This window comes from Sparassis crispa (assembly GCF_003851025.1).
Source record: "Sparassis crispa DNA, contig_000003F, whole genome shotgun sequence".
Taxonomy (NCBI): domain Eukaryota; kingdom Fungi; phylum Basidiomycota; class Agaricomycetes; order Polyporales; family Sparassidaceae; genus Sparassis; species Sparassis crispa.
This window is the reverse complement of record NW_020939750.1, coordinates 3,618,302-3,640,027: the sequence shown is the minus strand read 5'-3', so window position 1 is coordinate 3,640,027 and position 21,726 is coordinate 3,618,302. Positions and strand designations below refer to the sequence as shown.

General features: G+C 51.3%; 6 protein-coding genes across 6 annotated transcripts; 2 read left to right on the top strand and 4 right to left on the bottom strand.

The window, feature by feature from the left end:
• Positions 1-581: 581 nt before the first annotated feature.
• SCP_0413200 (hypothetical protein) lies at positions 582-5,905 on the bottom strand (the record flags this gene model as incomplete). Its single annotated transcript, XM_027758045.1, has 6 exons — positions 582-1,259; positions 1,317-1,510; positions 1,563-2,625; positions 2,678-2,802; positions 5,174-5,717; positions 5,771-5,905. The coding sequence occupies 6 exons, from the start codon at positions 5,903-5,905 to the stop codon at positions 582-584; spliced, it is 2,739 nt and encodes a 912-aa protein (XP_027613846.1).
• A 3,896-nt stretch (positions 5,906-9,801) lies between these two features.
• On the bottom strand, positions 9,802-12,104 carry SCP_0413190 (hypothetical protein; the record flags this gene model as incomplete). The annotated part of the gene is made up of 7 exons (XM_027758044.1): positions 9,802-10,963; positions 11,016-11,037; positions 11,095-11,121; positions 11,173-11,533; positions 11,585-11,750; positions 11,809-11,948; positions 12,006-12,104. 7 exons carry the CDS (start codon positions 12,102-12,104, stop codon positions 9,802-9,804), a joined length of 1,977 nt encoding a protein of 658 aa, XP_027613845.1.
• Positions 12,105-13,857: 1,753 nt separating this feature from the next.
• On the bottom strand, positions 13,858-14,019 carry SCP_0413180 (hypothetical protein; the record flags this gene model as incomplete). The annotated part of the gene is made up of 1 exon (XM_027758043.1): positions 13,858-14,019. The coding sequence occupies one exon, from the start codon at positions 14,017-14,019 to the stop codon at positions 13,858-13,860; it is 162 nt and encodes a 53-aa protein (XP_027613844.1).
• A 121-nt stretch (positions 14,020-14,140) lies between these two features.
• On the top strand, positions 14,141-14,821 carry SCP_0413170 (hypothetical protein; the record flags this gene model as incomplete). The annotated part of the gene is made up of 4 exons (XM_027758042.1): positions 14,141-14,188; positions 14,250-14,392; positions 14,571-14,594; positions 14,665-14,821. The coding sequence occupies 4 exons, from the start codon at positions 14,141-14,143 to the stop codon at positions 14,819-14,821; spliced, it is 372 nt and encodes a 123-aa protein (XP_027613843.1).
• A 1,520-nt stretch (positions 14,822-16,341) lies between these two features.
• On the bottom strand, positions 16,342-18,826 carry SCP_0413160 (Putative amidase; the record flags this gene model as incomplete). Its single annotated transcript, XM_027758041.1, has 14 exons — positions 16,342-16,401; positions 16,471-16,552; positions 16,624-16,741; positions 16,805-16,870; positions 16,924-17,015; positions 17,074-17,093; positions 17,156-17,296; positions 17,354-17,613; positions 17,663-17,777; positions 17,837-18,018; positions 18,077-18,217; positions 18,271-18,338; positions 18,407-18,528; positions 18,584-18,826. The coding sequence occupies 14 exons, from the start codon at positions 18,824-18,826 to the stop codon at positions 16,342-16,344; spliced, it is 1,710 nt and encodes a 569-aa protein (XP_027613842.1).
• Positions 18,827-20,066: 1,240 nt separating this feature from the next.
• Positions 20,067-20,984, top strand: SCP_0413150 (Short-chain dehydrogenase/reductase tropE; the record flags this gene model as incomplete). The annotated part of the gene is made up of 4 exons (XM_027758040.1): positions 20,067-20,103; positions 20,176-20,394; positions 20,449-20,759; positions 20,811-20,984. 4 exons carry the CDS (start codon positions 20,067-20,069, stop codon positions 20,982-20,984), a joined length of 741 nt encoding a protein of 246 aa, XP_027613841.1.
• Positions 20,985-21,726: the final 742 nt, after the last annotated feature.

The window sequence follows — 21,726 nt, the reverse complement described above, 5'->3', positions numbered from 1 at the left end:
TGGAAATTTCTGGGGATTTTTTTGCACAATTTCTCGCCGCTTACCAGTGGCCGCCTGAGCGTAGCTGCATGTTTCTCGTCCAGCATTGTGGCACAGCCTCCTCTTTATCCTTTTTTTTAGCTAAATTAGTGCTACAGACTTAACCTGCCATCTATTGATTCTTCTTGCTCACACTGTGAATATTGTTCATCGGCGAACCCACCAATGCTTGGCCTCGGATATGACTCGCCGCGCGTTCATTTCGATCCACGGCACAGCGGGGCGCGTAGCACGGATCATTGGCCAGCCGTAAGTACTGACACGCTATTTCATGGCCCATATCCTTTTAAATAACTGTAGCAATAAATACGCATAAGTTACAGGAACTAAGTCCGGAGAGTTTTGAATGCAACAGTGACCAACCGAAACGAGAGTGACGAATTGACGGGTTTAACGAAAGCGGAAATATCGACGTCAGAAATGACGATCATGAAGGGACGATACGTGATTCGGTGGATGTGCCAGTGAGGCGACCCTCGGGCAGTATCGAGGAACGATATTCGATTCATATGAGCATCTGCCTCGTGCAAGCTCAAAAAGTATCAAGCACGGCGACGTTTGGCGCCCTTTGACGAGGGCAGGTCTTCTGACTCCTCTTCTAATGGACGTTTCCGACTTGCGGCAGGTAGGAATCGCTCTTGTGGGGAATCTATTTCCTTGCGAATCACGAAACCTGGAATAGATCTCTTGTCGTCCCCCGGCTGCACGACCGCATCTAGAAATTCCTCCAATAGTCGACGCACCGCATCGTGCGTCTTCAGCTGCGTAACTTGATCCATGCACCACTCGATCCTCTCCGCAAATTGATGGTCAAGCACACGCCCGTCCTTGTCGACTCTCGTGCGGCTTTCTGTCCCTCTCGTGTCGTTCTCATACTGCTCGAAACCATAGCGCAAACTGAACCAGAGAGAAAGGAGTGGGAGCAGATCATTGAGTGGGTGTTGCAACACCCCTTCTTCGTCAGTAAACTTGATACGCGTGCCTTTATACATGAATCGCCCGTCGAGCATGGCCTGGCGCTTCATTGATCCACAACGGCCGTTCGCACCACACGAATCGAAGTATTGATACACAAAGTTTTCGACGTCGGAGATGTTGTTCTTCATACAGTAGATGGCACTCATAAAGAGCACGTAATAGAATGCTTCAAGTTCATCCGCAACAGTAATTGGGTCTTCCGGATGGTCCAGCGCATGCACGGACATATACGCCCATGTTCCCTGTAAATAATGTATTTTGAGTGAGCCATCATTAACTTTGCATTGATAAATACATACCGAAATACCCGGCACTCTCACAGCCTCTTTCTCTCCATTGGGCCCATCGCGAACAGGCTTCGAGAGCTCCCAATCGCACAAAATTCCCCGCCGCTCAGTCATACCTCCGCGCATGGGCCTTTCCACCATGAGAATGTTATCTACACTGACGTCGCAGTGCATCAATCCAGCCTTCTCTACGGCTTGTTGATGAGCTGAACACCCTGGTCAACAAATAGAGCAGTACGCCCAAATCAAACAGCTTACCATCGACGCAGTCAGCGATAATTCTCACTAACTCCAAGCCGCTACGATGCCCATGGATCGGACGACACACCTGCTCCACTACCAGGCGGTAGTGAACATAGGTGTCATTTGGCTGACCGGGAGCGACGTGCTTTTGCGTGGACGATATCTGGCCTCCGATGTCTCCATGACAGACAAGGGTCGGGACGTGTGTGACACCTGCCTTCTGAAGGGTCCTGAGGGCATCGCCCTCCTTCTGCATCCCTGCACCAGAGACCCGCCAAGCGTCCTTGAGGAACACAAAGTGTTTTTTTGAGCAGTCAAGTGCGACGTATCCGCGTGTCGCACGGCCTTGTAGGTCATCCGATAGGAAATGCGGCTTGCCCACCAAAAATTCGCGGGACTCTTGGACATTATTTTCTCCTTCCATAGATGGAACGCTTAGTTTCCACCACGCCCAACCGGGCTCCAGCGACTTGTAGAACATGTCGCGCGCATACAAGTTCCCAGGCGTAGAGTTATTCGGGGCATCCATCATCAAGCGGAAATCTTGCGAGCCATTCTCTACAAGCACGGCGGTGGGGTCGGCACCCTGTTGCTCTGGAGACATTTGAGCAAACATTCGGAGGAACCTGGCAAGGTACGGAGTGCACTTGTAGTTGAACTTCTCGGTGACTACTGCACCCGCGCGGTCCCACCGGATGAAGCGTGCGTGGTCACCAAGTATAAGCACGGTGAACACAAAACAGCGGTGCTGACGCAATAAAACTGTGGCCACTTCGGCTGTAAGCTGCTTGAGAATGGCAGCTCTCCGCGCCGTGTCCGCCCTTGAGCCAGCGCTGCTTGAAGTTCGGACTTTCCCCTCGTTGTCTATATCTTCAAATGGGTCGTCTTCGGTACAATGTGGCCTGCGTACGAACGACAATCGTTGTAGCGCCCAATAGAGGTTCACATCCCTTCTGGCGACGTCGTCTTTATGCAGTAAGGCTGCGCGGAAGCCGCTGAGGTTGGCGTCGTGTGGGCTATTTCGAATGAGTTCTAAGGCGTACCCGGGACAAAGTTGGAAATCGACGATGCACCTTGCCTGAGGATATCTGTTAGCCACACTATGGAGCCTTGCACAGGAGCGAGCATACCATTGAGCCAAAGAAACTAGTTGTGGATATATCATTACTAGGCATAGTTGAAAATGCGTCCTCGAATGACGGTGGCCCATAGTCGAGGACCAAGTTTGCCGGAAGGAAGTGAAGAGCGAATTCGCCTAACGACATTCTAATAAAGGTAACATCCATGGTGATGTCTCAGAAATGTAGCCTGTCGGTTGTGGTCAATGTTGGCAGTCAGATGGTTGTTCGACTGTAAAAGCACCAACCATGTTAAACAAGCAGGGCCAACTTGCACGTGAACCGTGTTCGAAACCACGCGCTTTGCCTAGCCCGTATTTACAGAAGGTTGCGTCGAAATTTCGTGTAACGCCCTGCTGGACAAATGCTTGGTGTGAATCCGAAGCACCTTGAAACAACAGCCTAATAATGCCACCTTCTCAATTGTGAGTGCTGACCACACTGGACTCTCAGTAATTGATCCGCTTACCTGCGATGGCTCAAGCACAGGCTTTGTCCATCGACATCAGAAACTCCGCCACCGACGCTTTAAATCAGTAAACACCCGTCAAAGTTGTATCCTCTTCGTTATTTGGCGTGCTCAACTTACAGGCGCACCGATATGGCATACCAAGTAAGTGCAGGACGCTTCAAGCGCATATTGCTTCGAATGTGCTAGGCTCCAACCGAAATGCAATGGCGATATGTCTTGCAACTTCTTGCACTGCCATTCGAAGGGAAACAGAAAACCTCCGTGCAGATAGGACCAAGTCCAAAGCTGCCGTTTGCAAACCGACGGACAGAGAGCACATACTATCGTAGATGGTAGCCAAACCTCTGTCGGGGCGATATGACAAGCGGCGCCGCGAATCGGGCGGTCTTCTGCCAGCAGCTTATCCAACGTGAACGCAAAATGAACAGAAGCACCAGCAGGAGTTGAGGATGCTCACAGAAATACGATGCAGCACATCTTGGTCCTGGACAACGCCGATTTATACTTCTCGCTGGATTGTACCCATTCAAGCCAGGAGTGACGGCGTTTTACCATCACACCGTCGCAAAGGCTGAGAATGCTCCGAGTCTGATCCTACAGCACGAGGCAGACATAGGCAAGATTTTTCCTGGTCCCCAAGGCTAATCCTGGTCTTTGCAGAAACTCCATCGAGTACGACTCGTCTCCACCCTGATAACGGTGTGACACAGTCAGTTCATTTTCATCATTCAGAGGACTTGAAGCTACACGACACATCGAGGCCTTGCGTTGCATGTCGAGTACAGAAATTCAAGTCGATCATCCTTTCTCGGACCTCGGATCTATAAACAAAACCTGCTTGTCAGCGTCATCAAAATCCACTTCCGTTCTCATGGGATGCATATGCGACGAGCGGCTTGAAAATGCTGCTGCAGATTACGGCTTATCATCAGCATCACGCTCAGGCTACTCGTAGCGCGCACTACCTGAACCGCCAGCGATGTCCTGCATCGCCAGGATGGCAGAGTAGGCATGGTATTCAAGAGACGCACCACGCGCATTTTCGTGAGTTTGAGAAGCTCGAACGCTATACGGGCGCATACAATTTGCCAATAAGTAACGACCTTCCCAGAAAAGTGGAGAAAACTGCAGGTAAGTCGTTGTCATATGTCCATGTTCATGTTTACTGAATATAACATAACACCTTTGCAGACGAACATGCATAAGCTTGCTGTCCGCACACTTCAGAGCAGCTTTGGAGCAGTTTGATCAGGATGACGAGAAGTATGAGTGTCTCGGAAATGTCCGGCGAATGATTGGCGCATGCGACTTTCCCCTCTTCACTCACGACTGCGCATGCGGTACCCCCACGCCATTTTGTTGGCTGGAACGCCTTGAGTCTGTCGTTGCATTCAATCCACATCCTGCTGGCTCCTCAACAGCAAATTGGAATAATCGATCGCGCCGCTTGATTGGATCGCGGAAGTGATCGCTTGAGCCATGTGCCGCACGAACACCCACACCGCACGAAAGTGTCGGCAGATCGCGTGTATATTGCTAGTCGTATTCTGCCCTCTTCGCTGATTTTCCTCGGGTGTCTTCGCTCGCTGTACCCATCTCCTGAAAATGTTGCGGAATCTTCAGGCCCAGGAGTTGCGAGATGACAACCGGCCGGGGGGGGGGACCACAGGGACTCGAAAAGGGAACAGCAAGATACGTATGGTCGATTGCGCTCTTTTACTCGGTGCGTTTCGTGTGTTACATCGTACGTCCTGAAGCATCCTCCCTCGCGCACACGTTGGTGTCCTCTGGTACGATCCAACCACAGATATCGGAACAAATCAGAGTGCAACACACCTCTAGACACCTCGAAGCCTTGAGCTACACTCCCAGTCCACCAAGTGAATAGTAGCTAGGCACCTCTGCTACACCCAACCCAAACACGATCCGAATTTTCCCCGTAAAATCATACTCCTCCCGTCTTCCCCCCCTCCTCGGCCCACACGCATGCGCCCGCTCGCATGAAGAGCACACGCATCCGCATTGCGAGCTCGTACCCGGGAAGATCTCGCGCACCGCTGCAAGCTTCAGTGCACATTCCCACCCGATGACGGCCGCGTCGCGGGCGCAGAGCGGTGAAGGCCGTCGCGCGAGTGCATTGAGCGCGGGCAGGAGCCACGCGTCGATGCCGTGCCGCTGTGCAAGTGCGAGCTGCTGTACGGGGTCTTGCGTGCTCAGCGTACGCGTGAGGTGCGCGATTGCGATGTCGCGCGCGTGCGCTAGGTGCCACATGTCTGCGAGCTTGAGTACAGAGATCCATTCGTCGGGAGTGAGGTCGGGGCCGTCGGGGGTGCTCCATGGTTTGTGAGTATCTGGTTTGTTGGTGATTCGAAGATAAGGATAAAGGACATACCTTGAATACATTACACACAGGAGCAGCCGGAACTCGTTCTTTGCAACACCGTCGAGCCTTAAAGGTCGCGCGTCGCTCGCCCCATCCGGTGTAGCGCCCGGTGCAAGTGGGAGCGCATACATATCACGGAAGACCTCCGAGTCGTCCTCGAAGGCCCAACGCGCTACACGGAAAAGCACGCCCTCGACCTGCGGATGTCTCAGTCTATCACGCAGGAAGAGAGCGCGGACAAGGCACGCACGAGGAACGTGATATGTTCGTCCCCTTGCTCCGGGCTTGGTTCGGTGTAGAATTGGGGGTCGCGTTGGGGCTGTGTGCTCGTGCTCGTACCCGCATTCTTCGAGAGTGAGGAATCTGGTGCGTCGAAGCAGTCCATCTGAAGCTCAGGCAGCATACAGGTGCATAGGGAGACGGGGATGAGGTCAAGGTGGGTGTCACGCTCCACGGGCGATCCGCTTCATAAGTAGGAGCAGACACCGCCTCATGGGGCCGAAGTCGGGGATGGACGAAATGCGGCACTCTCTACGTACGACACCGGTCATGATGGGTCCCCTGATGCATTACCCTCTGTCGTCCGACACGTACAAGTGACGGAATATGGGCATGCTAAATTGTAGGAGCTGAGCTAGTATCACACTTGAGGCGTCGGTAATAGGACGATTGCTAGACATGGAACACCTATCTAACGAGAATAGCTGCGGTTCCAGGGCACTGGAAGAGCCTGGGTGTCGGCTGTCTGCGTCTGAATAACGTTCAGCTATGTTGGGGGACGAAGCTGTCAGCTGGAGGGAGATGCTTTGCCATGGTAGGACGGTTCTGACGCGCTCATGTGATGTACGCGGGGGCGCTGGACTGTGTTGGTCAAGCTTCTACCAGATGCCATCGTGCCGTCTGCGGGGCTGCAGGGTCCCAAAATGATATGAAGCGCGATGCGAGCACTCGTATACCGAAAAGATGGAGTCCGAAAGTCGACATACACTTCGTGAGATGGTGATCATACGCTGTGAGTCTGCGTCGCGAACCAAGTGCATCGGGAAAGGCTGAGGTTTCTGGCATTGACCTACATTCGACTTGCAGTGAGAAATTCACGATTAACTCGCCAGTCGTGAATGTATACAAAACGCAAAGCGTAGAAAGCACATGTAAGAACCAGCACAACTAATCAGCACAACTAATAATACGATCGTTGAGGGTTTGAAAGAACACATATGTATGTGTCCGATCTGCACTGTGGAATCCAAAAAAAATCTTCAAACCTAGACATTTATTATGCAAGCCACGGGTATTTCAGCAACTTCGACGCATCAGATCGACCCTCAGGGCGTAACTGAAACATGCCGCCGAGGAAAGAAGCCAAGGTCTTGATATCTGGCTCATCAGGGATGTATCTTTAGCAGTTGTTCCACGGTGAACCGGATGAGCACCGGGGCTTCAATCAGCACTCCTATGTATCCTGATGAGAATTGGAAGCAGACAAAAAAATTAAGGAAGGCGCACCATTCTTATCAATGAATCTCGAAGAGTGCGTGCCTTTGGCAAGCAGGTCTGCAGGGAAGTCTCCACAAACTCCGACAATCTGCATGATGTGTGTCTGCGCAGGGCGAAGGCCCGTTTCCTTAACTTCAAAAAAATGATTGAAAAGGCAAATGCCCATCATGAGCGCATAAATCTGAAAAACAAAGGCATCACAAACAATATGGCTGATTCACACAATGGAACATACAACACAATTTAAACTCCAGATATCAGTTGCTGTACTCCACTCGGCACACAGTATGGCTTCTGGGGCGCGCAGTGCAGGCGGTGAGATTTGGTCTGTAATGTGTTTATGAACCCAGTTGACTGCAATGATGGCATTAGCTGCGATAACTCTGGGATAACAGTAAACATCACCGTGTCCAAGATCTCCGACTTTGAATATTTCTGGAATACAGGCAGGTCCTGCGGCATTAGCTTGTATCGCCGAGGGGGCCACGTCCGATGGGTCAAATCACAGCAGATTATCAGGCTTAATATCTGATACTGGAGGTCAGCTGCAAGAATTATAGCAAGAACGAGGAAATAACCCGTGTGTATCATTAAGTAAGAGTTGTGCAGGTAAGATAGACCAAGAAGAGTGTGTCTTGCGATCTGTTTTACAACAGAAGTTGAAGCCGTCCCACATTTCCGTCCGAATCACGGCAAATGTTATTCACGCTTGAATGAGCAAGTTCGAGAACGAGACAAATGTGAATGCTGCTAGAACTCGTATGACGAAAGTGATCCAGGAGCCGCACGACGTGGTTATATCCTGAGTGAGCTGGGTCAGTCTTATTGGTTGTCGTCATAATATTGACTTCATCAAGTCCGGTGGCGCCTTCAGTACACTCAGTGGTCAATATTTTAATTGCAACGTCGAGATCGTCCCTAATTTGCACGTCGGCTGTCAGTTACTCGACGGGATATATCCTGGCGTACAGAGTGTCCCGAGCAAGCCACACTGTCGAGAATCTGGCCCCACCTAGCTTGCGCATGATTGTGTACCTGTTGTGGAGGCAGTCGCCGACCTGAGCAGCGCAAGGGACTCCTTGCGGGTGTCGCGATATTCCTGGGGGCACAGCTGAAGTGCTCGAGGACACGTGCAATTGCTGCTAGACGGCGAGCAGGGGTCAAGATCTCATAGTATCGCAGAGTCAGTATTACTGTAATACTAGGACGCGGCCCTGCCCTAGGTCCGTAGAGATGGCTTCTAGTGGCCGAAAGAATTGTGAATGATAGATGTATCGCAATGTCCAGAGCCTGAGGCACTTGCACGAAAAGACAGTGAAAGGACGAGCGGCACAGACCGGCACGGACCGGCGACATTGGCACGTAGTATTCAATTCTTCTCTCTCCGTATTTGCCGTGTACAAGCAAGAAGGAAGTTGATGCGGGCCTTTGTAATGAGGTGCGTACATTATCCGGATACCATGTATCCTAGTGAACGGACTCACGAATCACGGTCTAGCATCGACTCGGCAGATTTAATTCATGCTTGAGTCAAGCATGAGTTAAATCTCCCGAGTCGATGCACTGAAGTGCGCTTTCCGGCGCAATCTATTCTTTCGGGAAGCAGATCCTTCTTCGGCCTTGGAGGCGGAACTGGAGATAACTGACAATCAGGGCGAGGGTAATGGCAAGATGAAGGATGAAGAGTTAACCCTCGAGATCGAGCTCGACTCCGATGCTGAGGATAATGGCGAGCCGGAGGAAGATGTAGCACGGCGAAGAGTTTTAATATATACATTTTATTTCAGATTATTTACCATAATTTAAGCAGCAGCTTGACTAGATGTGCTTGCCAGCCAGTTCAGGTAAAACTCCTTCGCCTCCAGGCAAGGCTTGCAAGCCTCGGTGCCAGCCCGTGCTAGTTCTCGCCAACTTCTGCGCATTTTCGCGCCGACCTCTGTACTACTCGCAGCCGATGGAAACTGAAGTTTCCTCTCTCTGTATATATCTAGAATGGTGAGTCAGTCTTACACGTTGAGGTTGCAATATGTTTTTCTATTACTCTCTGAAGTATATTTCTAAGTAACCTGTACGTTGGGCGGTGCCACGCGTAAGTGATTATTTTATATGCATTGAGATTCTGCCGCGAACATACGCAATCCAGTCAATATTATTCAGCATTGGTTCGTGTTTTTTTGACATTCTGGTCAGGATCTTTCTAGTCACTCCGACCGGGTTGAGACATAGGCTTCTTACGATTTCTCGTCGCGGTAAATTTCTCTTCCTTATGTCCTGGTGTGCGCTCGTTCTTTTTATTTTCAAGGATGTGCGTATCACGCGCATCTTGCGTTGACAATCTTTCGACATGCATAACTCTCTGACCATTTTATGTGACCCCATACAGCGATGTAGATTGCGGGTTCTCTCGTCGAACAGGAGCTGTACCTGAGTGTCGATAGCCTCTCATGCATGCTCCATGAGACATGTGCTTGCTGAAGCACTTGTGTGTCCGCGGGACTCGTCAGCCCGCAGACTGACCTGCTAGAGTACGATCGTGGGGCAGAGCCAGCAATCGTAGCCTACAAACCCCACACAGACCATGCACGGTTCCGCAACATCATAATGGATATCTGGCCGTCCACGTTTGCACTTGAAAGGCTTTTCGATTTCTCCGGACCCCCCACGCAACGGCGAATGTTACAATCCAGTTACTAACTGAATTCGATCCCGTAAGTGTGCCCTTCCTTTCCCGCACTCGTTCCGCACTACATTCAAACTGTATCTAAAAAAACATGGGAAAACGGGCTAACTTTCAACTTCCAGCGCGGCTTCGTCCTCCCTCTGCTGCGCCTCCTGAAAACGATCGAGCGCCCGTAACAGCCTCGCCGCCCATCGCAGTGCCTTTATAAGCTGCTCGCTGCGTTTCAAGAATGCCGGGCAGTCGTATATAGTATGCACGATCTGCTCCACGGTGGCTAGTGAGTCCTCGAGTCGCCCCATCGCCTCGAGTACTGCTGCTAGTGTATCAAGGATATTAGTGAATACAGCGTACTCCTTCGCAGTGGTGGCTACGCCACGTAGGATAGGGATCGCCTCTTGCGACAGCCTTAGAGCGTCTTCGTACAACCCAGAAGTGTAGGAGAACCAGGCTTGGTTGTTCAGCGCATCGCAGAATTCCACCCGCCATGCGTTGGGTCGGGCTGAGAAGAAGCCACGGAAGAGTTCAACCGCCTCTTCATTCGCCTGCAAACACTCCGGGGTCCTGCCTGCTTTCCACAAGTGGTGGGCGTAATTGAACAATGCGCGTGCGAGCCTGTGCTGTGCGAATGGGACGTGACTCTGTTGCACCGTGGTGCGGCACAGATTGGTGGCTTCCTCCACGCACTCGAGCGCCTTATCGAAATCCCCTCCGTCGCCGAAGTGCCGTGCCTGTCCAATCAGCATATTTGCTAGCTCTGGCATGAATTCTTCCCTCGCATCGGCGAGCCTACGGAAGATGCAAACGGCCTCTTCAGCCACCGATAGCACATCGGCGCGATGCATCTGGCCCTTATGCCGGAGTACAAGCGAGTAAATGTTCAGCGATATGCCCAGATCGGCAGCTATCCCGTCATCCAGGGTGTCTGCGTAGGCCTGGCGGTAGAGCTCGGTGGCCTCCGAGCTGGCGACCTTTGCTGCGGAGTACTGGCCTAACTTCAAGCGGTATAATGCTACGAAGCGAACGCTGCGCGCAAGATAGGGAGCAAAGGCTTTTGGTTGTTTGCGGTGCATGTCGCGGTACAAGCTGACCGACCGCGCGAGAACCATCAGGGCGCTGGCATACATTGCCAGATCGCCTAGTATTGTTGCGAGGGAGTGTAAGTTCTTCGCACAGTCTGTTGCTGAAATTGGTGCGCTCCGGAACATTTTGAGAGTACACGAGATCTCGAGAATGGCATCCTTTATCTGGACAGACGGATCTGCGGTGCTGGGATAGTGCGGAATGTAAACGTACGGCTCAATGCCGACAAAGTCTTTACTGAGCGCCGCGAGAGTGATCGGCTGCGTAAATACTTGGTTCAGCGTCTCGAGATGCAGGCTGAGCGAGTGAGACGCTACCTCGTTCTTCTCGACGTCGTTCAAAGTCTGAGAATCCATGTTAAGTCAAGAAGGCCGATGATGTGGATGAGGGCTTACAGTGAGGGCGGACGGCCTTGCTACAATACCTCTGTGAACGACAGAATCGGTGGTGTTCTGCCGGAGCACGACGGCATAGGGCACTTCTTGCGGCTCCTGAAACGTACTCTGGCGAAAAGCTTGTACTAGCTGGTTCATGGATGAGGGCGGACGGCCTTGCTACAATACCTCTGTGAACGACAGAATCGGTGGTGTTCTGCCGGAGCACGACGGCATAGGGCACTTCTTGCGGCTCCTGAAACGTACTCTGGCGAAAAGCTTGTACTAGCTGGTTCATGGAAGAGTGTTGTTCGGCATTCATAGCGTGGAAGGAATGAGCTTGAAGACGGGCATTCTGCTCAAATCGCACCATGGAGGTAGTCTACAGAGCATGATGATTAGCATATCAATTTCAAAAGGTGATGTGACGGACCAAGAAGCGCATCTCGCAAGCTCGAATATTGCTCTCGAAAATGAGGATATCTGCTTCGAGCTCATCTGCAGCCTTCCATGATTTGAGATGGCTCCAAACCAGGGGTAATCCTCGCTTCCGGTGTCCTATGCGTTTCGAGCAACGGCGATATATACGTTCGAGCTCACTGCCTCAGCACATGCGATGAACATCATTGAAAGACCCGTCACATGCATGACACTTACTCCCGCAATTCAGTGAGTGCATCTTGTAGCTGACGAGACGTAAGATCAGCCTCATGCGCACGAGTTACCTCCTCAAGTTCAACGAGATGCTTGACACTGTTGTTACACAGTGCACGTAGCTTTTTGCGATTGTCAGAGACCTGTAGTCCATTAGTTAGTCAACTATAGCCGAAATGAACGGAGAGAAAATTTCGCACCTTCTCTACCGACTCTGCGAGCTTCTGAGCAAGCTCTCGCATGTCTTTCACGAAGGCCACACAAGCGAAGACTGTGGTAGCCACGGTGATGGGATCCATTGGAAGTAACGATTAGGTATCCGTTCCATGCGAAACGTGCATACGAAGGGTTCGTATACTGTAGAGCACCGCTCCTGGTCATGCTGCAGGGAAATTTTCAAGGGTTGCCTGGACTGCGGACCGATGAGGAACATCGCCAGTCTACGTAGATCATGCTGTACGTTGTCGGCGGTGTTCAGACTGGTGACGTAGCATACGTATGTATTGTGGCTGTCAGATACACTTGTGGTGCTTTACTGTGCTCTGCCCAGACTCACGTACTTCGTCCTGACTCCTACGAACATGTGCTTCCCTGGTCTTCACTCAGACGGAGACTACACAGTCATCACCACCAGATGATATGTAAAACGGCCGGGTCACTAGACAGGAATGCAAGGCGAAGTAGAGGACTCTGAGGAGTGACCACAGTCTCACTGTCAAGCATGTGCATGAAACACGGCGACCACTTCGGACAAGATCGACGGTGATTGCCGCTCGGACCGGTACTTAGTCACGGGATCCACGGCAGGACATATTTGGTAAATGCTTTTTTCTTGAAGATGGTAAATTCCCGGGATTCAAATATTTGCTCCAAAGGTGCTATAGATGCAGCCCCTTCCGTCCTCTATCTTCTGTCCATGTTGTGTAGGGCTCGCAACCGTAAGTTACTTCGTTCCTGTTCAAGTTTCAAGAAGTTCTTACAGTACATACTTTTCGTCCAGGGAAACCTTGACTTTATCTGTGCATAAAGCACTTCCTACTAGGCGATCCTCATTCAAAACAATATATGACGTGCGTCTTTTCAGCTTTCCGTCTTATCTGTAACAGCGCTCAACTAGTTCCGCATTCATTACGTTCGGTGCCAAGGCCTGCATATGACTCGTTTGTCAGTCTGGCTTTGTACACTGTACTGTATACTTTCATCTTCGCCGGCACAGCCCAAGCTTGATCGACCGCATGAACAGGCACCAGCGCTCATGCCCTTCATAATTGCATGAAGATGTCGCCTAATCGGGACACTCGCGGCGTGTGGCATTAGGGAGGGCCATTCTGTGCTTGCGAGTACGTACTGCTATCCCGCAATCACGCTTGGCGTGAGTTCTGATAGTTCAAGGCGCGTATTCCTGCCCCTTCCCGTAACTGAGCCTATGAATATCTCCTCCAGGGAAATCACTCAGTCGGAGGCCCGTATATTTCACAAAGCAGAATCTTCCGGAGAAGGCAGTCCAGACATCTTCTTGTCAAGTCTGCCGATGATGTAGACGTTTGCCGCTGCGGCACGATGAGTCGATACCTCACTTACTTATAGCTGAGCCGTAGATGTAGTACGATGATAACCAGTCCCGGACTCTGGGACGTGCAGTACCCTGCTACGGTGAAGTCATTGTGCCCGGAACAGCTGTCATAGAGAAGGTGGTGACTGTCTGAAATCGCAAGCTCACATGTCGTCGCCGCCTCAGTGGCACGAGAGAGTTACAAAAATACTCATCTTCGAAGGTCGCCTGGATTTTGATGCGGACGTACTGCGCAGGCGAGGTAAGATTGAGAGTCGTGATTGTGCTACTCTGTCGACAATTCATACTGTAGGTGACCACGAGCCGCCATGTTTGTACCATGTAATGCTCTGGGAGACTGCCAATAGTATAGGCTCATAGATACAGCCTCTATTTAGCGGAAGACAATCGTTCCAATAGTAATTCAATGAAAGGTGTGTGCATCCATTTTTCATGGTCGCGGCACCAGTCATGCTCCTGCCACTCGAACATTCATATTATCAATGTTCCTTGGAACTTCCGTCGACAGCTTCAGCACGTAGCTGAGCATCTTCACCCACGTCCTCGCCTTCGCCCAAAAGCCTCTTTGAGATGAAGGGATGCACGATGTCGGCAGGCGCTAGATAGATGGACGCGTCAACGCTGCGTACGAACGTCCACATGTCCGTGGTATTCGCTTGTCTTCCCCCTGTCACACATTAAGGGCGCATCTTTACCGTGCCGCGCACTGAAGGGGCATGCGGACCACTCGCGAGAGCGAGGACCTTGCCTGCACGCTAAGGCATGTACCCACCGAGCGAAGAGGAGCGCGAGATGTTCCCCACGCTTAAGGTGTGCCGCTCCTCTCCTCCACCTACACATCTCGCTCTTTACCAATTTACTTGATTATCAGCTCCCCTCCAACGTATTGCGTCTGTGCCGATACTGTCGCACACGTTTTGTCCACTTCTACTTCCCTCTGTCATCTTCCTCCCTGCCATCTCGCCCGTACGCATCGTTCTACACCTTCGGCGACTCCTTTCCGCCAATTGTGCCGTACGCTGACCACACCCGGCGGTCTGCAGATGTTCGGCGTCGTGCGCAGACTGACCAGCAAGTACTTCGTTCCTTCTCAGACATCCAACTTACCCATCCCGCTACTCTGCCCCCTTATCCGGGCCAATCGCCTATTGCATGCATGCGTGTTTTCCTGATGCAAGGCCCACATTGACAGTCCGGGGACCGTCGACATCAACCGGTGCGTCCCCCTCCGAGTCATCTTACCCGTGCCCATCTCACAGTACGATACTGACGGTGCTATCCGACAGCGTGGAGGAGCTAGCGAGGAAGGGCATCGACATAGCGCAGGTCGCGATCGCGTGGAGCCTGTCCAAGCCGGGCGTCACCGCGCCCATCGTTGGGACCACGTGTCTTGACAACCTCAAGGACATCATCGATACGCCTGAGTTCTGCACCTTCCCCTGAGGACGATGATGACATTTGAACAATATTGCATTGAACAGCCGCGGTACACATCCAACTGACGGAGGACGTGATTAAGTATCTCGAGGAGCCGTACCACCCGTTGGAAATTAATGGCCACTTCTGAAAGCTCGGCGCAAGGTGGTGGGAAGGCATGGCGTTTAGAGGACGGCTGTGAGATGTATATGTACGCACTATGTGTTGTAGAGCTAGGCAGAGAAACCCGTACGAGTTCACGGAGATGAGATAGAATCCAGGATGGAGATATAGATTCCTGAGACAGACCGTGAACTGCTGTGTTTTCCAGCCTCTTCTCGACGTGGTTGTCCTTCTGTCGGAACCATTCGGACTGCTGGCCGCAGGAATCCGATGTCACGTCAAGCAGTATTCTCCACTGAACTTTCTTCCTGATGTCAACATTCTTCGCTGCTGGGTGCTCCAATGCTCCAAGTAAGACGTACAACACCTATGCGGCATCAATCTGTTGATCAAGTATCTACTTACCTTTTTCCAAGTTGAACGACCCCTACGGGACCTTCCTATCAGTGATGGCGCTGGCTGGCTGGGACTGAGCGAAGGATCCAGCGGGATGTATGCTTGCATTATCAGAAAGGTGACATGGTCAAAGCAGGGGGACGCGTGCTAGTCGTGTTCGTGTTGTCGAGCGTTCGGATGATATTTTTGACCAGCACGGGGATGCCATGCAGTATGTAACCATGCAGAACGAGTGATGCATTACAGGGTACTCACCGACGGAAGGTCCCATTCCCCTGTATACCGTCGACGATGTAGGGTTTGGTTAGATCATAGTGACGGAAGCAAGCATCAACAGGAGGACAAGATCGTGAACGATCGGATCGTGCACATCCCTCTGTGGATCGCCGATCGTCACAAAGCAAGTAACGGGCTTTCCTGAGAGAGCGAAAAAAGGCACTCGGCCAAGAGAGGATTCCAGTAGAAGCTGTAGAAACCGTTCACTGAAAATCCTTGGTGCCATGTGAAAGACAAACCATCTGAGATCAGCACAAGAACTTGAAGCATAGTGCTGAGTCAGTCGAGCAGTGAACTCTTCACTACTAAGGACTTGTGCTCCTGCATGTTGGACACTTATACTCGCCCTAAACGCAATGGGCAAGAGACTTTCTGCTTGCAACTCGGTCAATGCCCGTGATGTTCGGCTCTTGATTCGACGGAAGTGTCACCAGGAGTGAACGGCGGCTCCCGAGCTTGGGCCGTAAACTGACGCAACTACCGCAATGCACGAGGCATCGCATGCTTGCTTGTACGAGTGACAGCCCGCTGAGATGATCGACTAAAGTAACACAGCTGAATTTAGGCTTAGACTTCGGCATGATCTCCGGGCTTGTTTGCTGCTGCTGTTCCAAAGGACCAATGATTCGGTCAATTAGGCCTTATATCTCCAAAGGAAGTGAAGGTGCGCTGAATTACGCCCCATAAAGAGTAGAAGTTGAACTTTCCATTTCTACATATTGAACCTCAGGGCAGTAGGCTGATGTTCCCATTTACATGACGTCGACGAGCTGAATGTTTGGTATCAAGTAAGGAAGCTTCAGATTGCGATACTGGATGATGAATACCGATAATCAGCCAAATGGAAGCAACGTGATCAGCAGCGAATGGGTAGTACGCACATTCGTAGCAGCCTCGAAGGCACACGCGTACTGCACCATCGTGGCCTCGCTGAAGCGCCTTCCATAGATCGAGATACCAAATCTATATCACGAACGCCACCAATCCATGTAATCAGCCCCTTATGATCGAGTCGATGTGTTATCACTACATACGGCATGTTTGGTGCAGACTCGACGAGTGTGTACCGCGAGTTCCAGGTGACGGTAGTGTTACCAGGGTAGTAGTTTAGCGGCACAGTGACGATTGGGTATCCCGCGATGGCGGCGTATCCTTTGCGTTGAAGATTTATATGTGAGCTCAGCCGTGCAACGGAAACAGGAACCTGATTCATACCCGGGGCAAAGGAACTCGGAATGATCAACGCGTCGAGGTCATAATTGTCGAGCGCACCGAGGATGGCTGAAAGGTTGCGTAAGGACGCGGCAGCGGCTAGCCTGTGAAAAGGTGCTTACTGGCATTTGAGCCATAGTAGTATTGCTCCAGAAGCGCGGTGTAGTACGCAGAGTCACCCTGCGTGACATTGAGGGCCAAATCTTGCTGCCAGCTTAAAGTTGAAGGCATCAAGACCACGCGCTCAAAGCGGGAAGCATCGAACGACTTACGTAGCAATGTTGCGGTCAGGCTGTAGTACGCGAGGGACAGTTGAATAGGGAGAGTGGATCGGAGATAATTCATAATGCTCACATAATCCTCAGGGGGATAGCTCATCGTGAAGTTTGCTAGTTCGGTGAGGCTATGGATTTCAAGCGGGTTGTACACTAGCTCATTGAAGTAGTTCGCTATGCCGACGACAAAGTCGGCACCTACAACTGGATCCGTTGCATACTGATTCGTAATGTCAGGCTTAGACGCCACTCGTTTAATTTCTGTAAAGCCACTCACGCTGGACCCGGTGAAGTTTACATATCCTTCCAAATCGGGGAAATCAGCGCTCTCCAGGACCGTCGCGCCCAGCGCCTTGAAGATTGGGATCGACGCGTTGAAAGCAGCGACTTCAGGGCCATCTATTGTGTGCACAGAGATCGCATTGCGCGGGATCCCAATCTTTGCACCTTGCAGACCGTTGATGTTACAGTTCGCAGCGTAATTGGGGACAGTGTCGAATGGGATGGCAGAGGTGTAGTTGTCATATGGGTCCGGGCCTGAGGATCATTCATTACTTGTGTTACTCAAGTTCAAAAGCCGACCCACCAGCGATGACGGAGAGGACGTATGCGGCATCCATAATCGTCCTTGTCATGGGGCCAACCGTATCCTGTGTCTGCGAAATCGGGATTACGAGATAACGACTTGTCAGGCCGACAGACTGGAAAGGAAGAACTCGCGTCAAAATACCGCTCCGAGCGCCAGTCTGGGTACACTTACGGGCTTTATACCAGTTAGGCTATTCCTACTACTGGGAGAGATGATAGAGCCGTCCGTTTCGGTGCCAATACAAACAGCAGCAAGACCTATCGAACATGAGACCCCAGGGCCACTACTAGAGCCCGACGGGTCCAAATAGGGATAATATGCTGCCGTCGTCTGGCCCCCACGAGAAGTCCAACCTGTTAACAAAAGCCGTTGAATACTATTATGAGGCCTTGTGGTTCAGTACGTGCTGACCATTTGTAGAGTTCGTGGACCTATAGTTGGCGAACTGCGAAAGATTGGCCTTCCCGATGAGGATAGCACCGGCTGCTTTCAACTTTGCCGCGATAGTGGAGTCTCTGGGCAATATGGCGCCGACAAAGGCATACGAACCAGCTTGATGAACAGATCGTCAGAATCCTTCCATGGTTAATTGTGAGAAAACGTACCAGTTGTATTCATCTTGTCGAGCGTTCCGATGTTATCCTTCACCAGCACGGGGATACCATGCATTTTTCTACAAATAATGGGAAGGATCATGAACGTGAAAAATGAATGCGATGATACATTCTTCCGACAACTCACCCACGCACGACTCCATTCGCTCTCTCCGCGTCGAGAGAGGCAGCGATCGCAAGAGCATCGGGATTGGTCTCAATGACTGCATGAGTGATATTGTTCACCTCCTCAATACGTGCGAAATACGCCTATCACGCGCATGAACAATAGGTTTAAAATATCGCGGACAAATAGATCTTGCACCTTAACAAGATCAACGCTAGTAAAGGTTCCTTGTGCAAGTCCGAATTGAAGATCATCAATCGTAGCGTAGAACAGGTCAGGCAAGGATTTCCCTAAGTGATCAGACGGTACGTAGATGTCAGGCGGGGGAGTTCCTCCATGAGACACGTACGCACCGTTTACTGGACTGAACCCATAAGAATTAAAAGCCCTAACAGGTGCGGTTAAGCACAAGGCCGCCGAGAAGAGCTTAACGAGGAACATCGCCAAAATCTAGTACTGCAGTGACGAAGACTTCCCTCAAAGCACGACACGCGTGCCGTGGCGGAACGCGGTACTTATACTGCGAGGGGGAAGCACGAGGTTCGCAGACATAAGCTGTAAAAAGAACGATATTCAATCGCTTGTGAGGACGTCAAGAAGGTCGGGGAGGTGGGAGGAGATAAGAAATACTCTCATATAAACAGCACAAGCAGACGCGAGACCTGCATACGTTACGTGACGTTATCTCGGCTGACCAACTACTCAGCTGTGATACGCTGCTCATGCCACATCCGTGCACATCGCATTAGATCATGACACTCGTGCTCAGAGTTATTCGGGTGGTCTCTACAAGCATTCCGTGTAATCAAGTGCTGCATCGAGATATCTGCCAGGACCTGAGCGGCGAGCCACGCTTCGGAGAATAGCCGGCTACGCCTTTCGGAACGCACAGTATCTGCGTCACTCGAAATTATCACAAGAGCCGCAAGAGAACACACCCTTGCAGTCATATACGACGACCGCACCGACCAGTAGAAGCCGAGAGACATGATAGTTGGTGCCAGAGCTCTAAAAAACACAACACGAACCTTCGATAGATTTTCGCTCTGTCAAACCAGAGGAAGGCAGAATTAGTGAAGACAAGATAGACAGATACAGATGGTCCACCTTCTCATAAGCGTCTTGCACCTGTCACAGGTACCAGTCGTGCACGATGCTTGTTAAAAGAATAGTGGTCGATGTGAAACAACCACAATCCACTTAGAGCTCGGTGGAAAAGCAGTCATCTCTGCCTACAGTGCTGTGTCATTCAACCCAGGTTTGCGAAGGGGCCCGTGTCGAACGCGAAGCTGCGACTTGTCTCTATTGTGATCGAGGGATTTGATTACCACTATAGCATAAATTGATAAAATTGAAGACTAGAAAGGTGAGTACAAGATTCGCCCGATGATATGCTCCATGAGCCAGATACATATCGTCAGTTAGGATGTCAGCACAAGGAGAATGCAAACAAGGAAACTCAAGGGGTCACGCAACGCGTACCGTCACATGTGACACTCACTCGCGTAAAGGAACGCGGGATGCCGAACTGCAAAGATGATAGTAGTCAGCATTCGTTGGAGGTACCTAGACTATGGCACGTATGTCCACTGCTTCGGCAAGTAATCCTAGCGTTTCAAAACCCTCAAAGCGTAGATAAGGCGATGATATCGCGTTCTTGCATCCCACTGTCTTCTGAACAATGCCGCGCACGATCCTCATCACAGGAGCTAATCGAGGTTTGTGCCACAGACCCTAGACTGTACTGTCCGCGGTGCAAGACCTTCTCACGTCGGTGTTTGACTTCCCAGGAATCGGTTTCAGCGTCGTCCAAGGATTAGCGCTGCAAAAATTGGACGACCAGCTCGTTCTTGCTGCTCGTTCCATTGACAAAGCCAACGGTGCGATAGCGGAGTTGCGCAAGCTCGGACTCACGTCAGACATCCATAGCTTGGCTCTCGACGTCACGGATGATGTCAGCATCAGAGCTGCAGAACAGACAGTTCGTGGGCGATATGGAAAGCTTGACAGTAATACTGTTTTGTTCGCCAAGTTACCTGGATGCTACGCTAACTGTGATCTAGTCTTAATCAACAACGCGGGCATAGCCATCATCCCGTTCCCCGGAGAAATCGACAACCTGCGTTCGATTTACAATGCGATCTATGACACCAACGTATCCGGAGTCGCTGTATTCACCTCCGTGTTTCTGCCGCTTCTCGCGCTATCGCCAGACCCGCGCGTGATCAACGTCTCATCTGGCCGCGCATCGATCGAACTTGCCATGTCAGGCAAACTCCCTCCCACAGGGAGCATCCCATACAGCACCTCGAAGACTGCGCTAAACGTACTCACCATAGAGTACCAGAAGCTGCATCCGAACGTGCTCTTTCAGGCGAGTAGTCATTGTCGGACCAGGGGAACTTCACTAAGTGCGCCAATGCAGACCATAGACCCGGGATACTGTAAGACTGGGATGAACGGCTATCGGGGACCTCGAGATCCATTGGATGGAGCCAGTGTGATCGTAAAGTTGGCGAATGCAGCGAGGGACAAGTACAAAAGTAGATTTTGGGCCATGGATAACGGTGCCGAAGAATGTTCCACTGTGCCTTGGTAGGGACACGCATCTCATTCTGCATCTGATTTCTCCTAGGTCGTGTTCAAGGCGCAGTGGCCCTTGAGAGGGGACTTGCGAATTTCAATAGCTATGATAGCACTATACAGCAGGTGGCTTGAGGCTGGCTGGTGTTGATCGCGCTGGGCGTGTGTGTGATTCGTCAATACGATTTCATGCAAGCAGTACACGCGGCGCCATACAGGAGTAAATGTCTGAGAACCGGGGTGGGCTGTTCGTCAACTCAGTTTCACCCTGCCAATCAGGTATTGAATTACTAAAACAGGGCATTGGGCAAACAAACGATGTTGGCTGTCGAACCGGGAACGACAGAGCGAGTCCCACCTCGGACGATGTTATTATGACTGGGAAGGATGGGAGCACGAACCACAATGGTAAAGGAGGGCCACTGCGGAAACCAGGGTGCCTGTCTGACAATCTCCTTTGTTGGGGGGAACTCCTTTGTGCCATGGACCGAAATGAACCGCGCGAAAGGCTATCCGAGGCCACGCACTTGAGCGTCAGAACAATGCACAGGTGAATAAGTGTACAGCAGTTATTTCGCCTCCACAAAAAAATGGAGACGCTGTGCCACAACGTCGTTCCCGTAACATGCTGGTTACGACTAGTATGCTGGACAGCTCCGAGCCGGCCACGGGCACGACCTGGGAGTGGTGCGAGTGAGGTCGTGGCAACAAGTCGTTGCGCTCACAACTTCGCAAGATTTTTACCGCTGAGGTAGCAA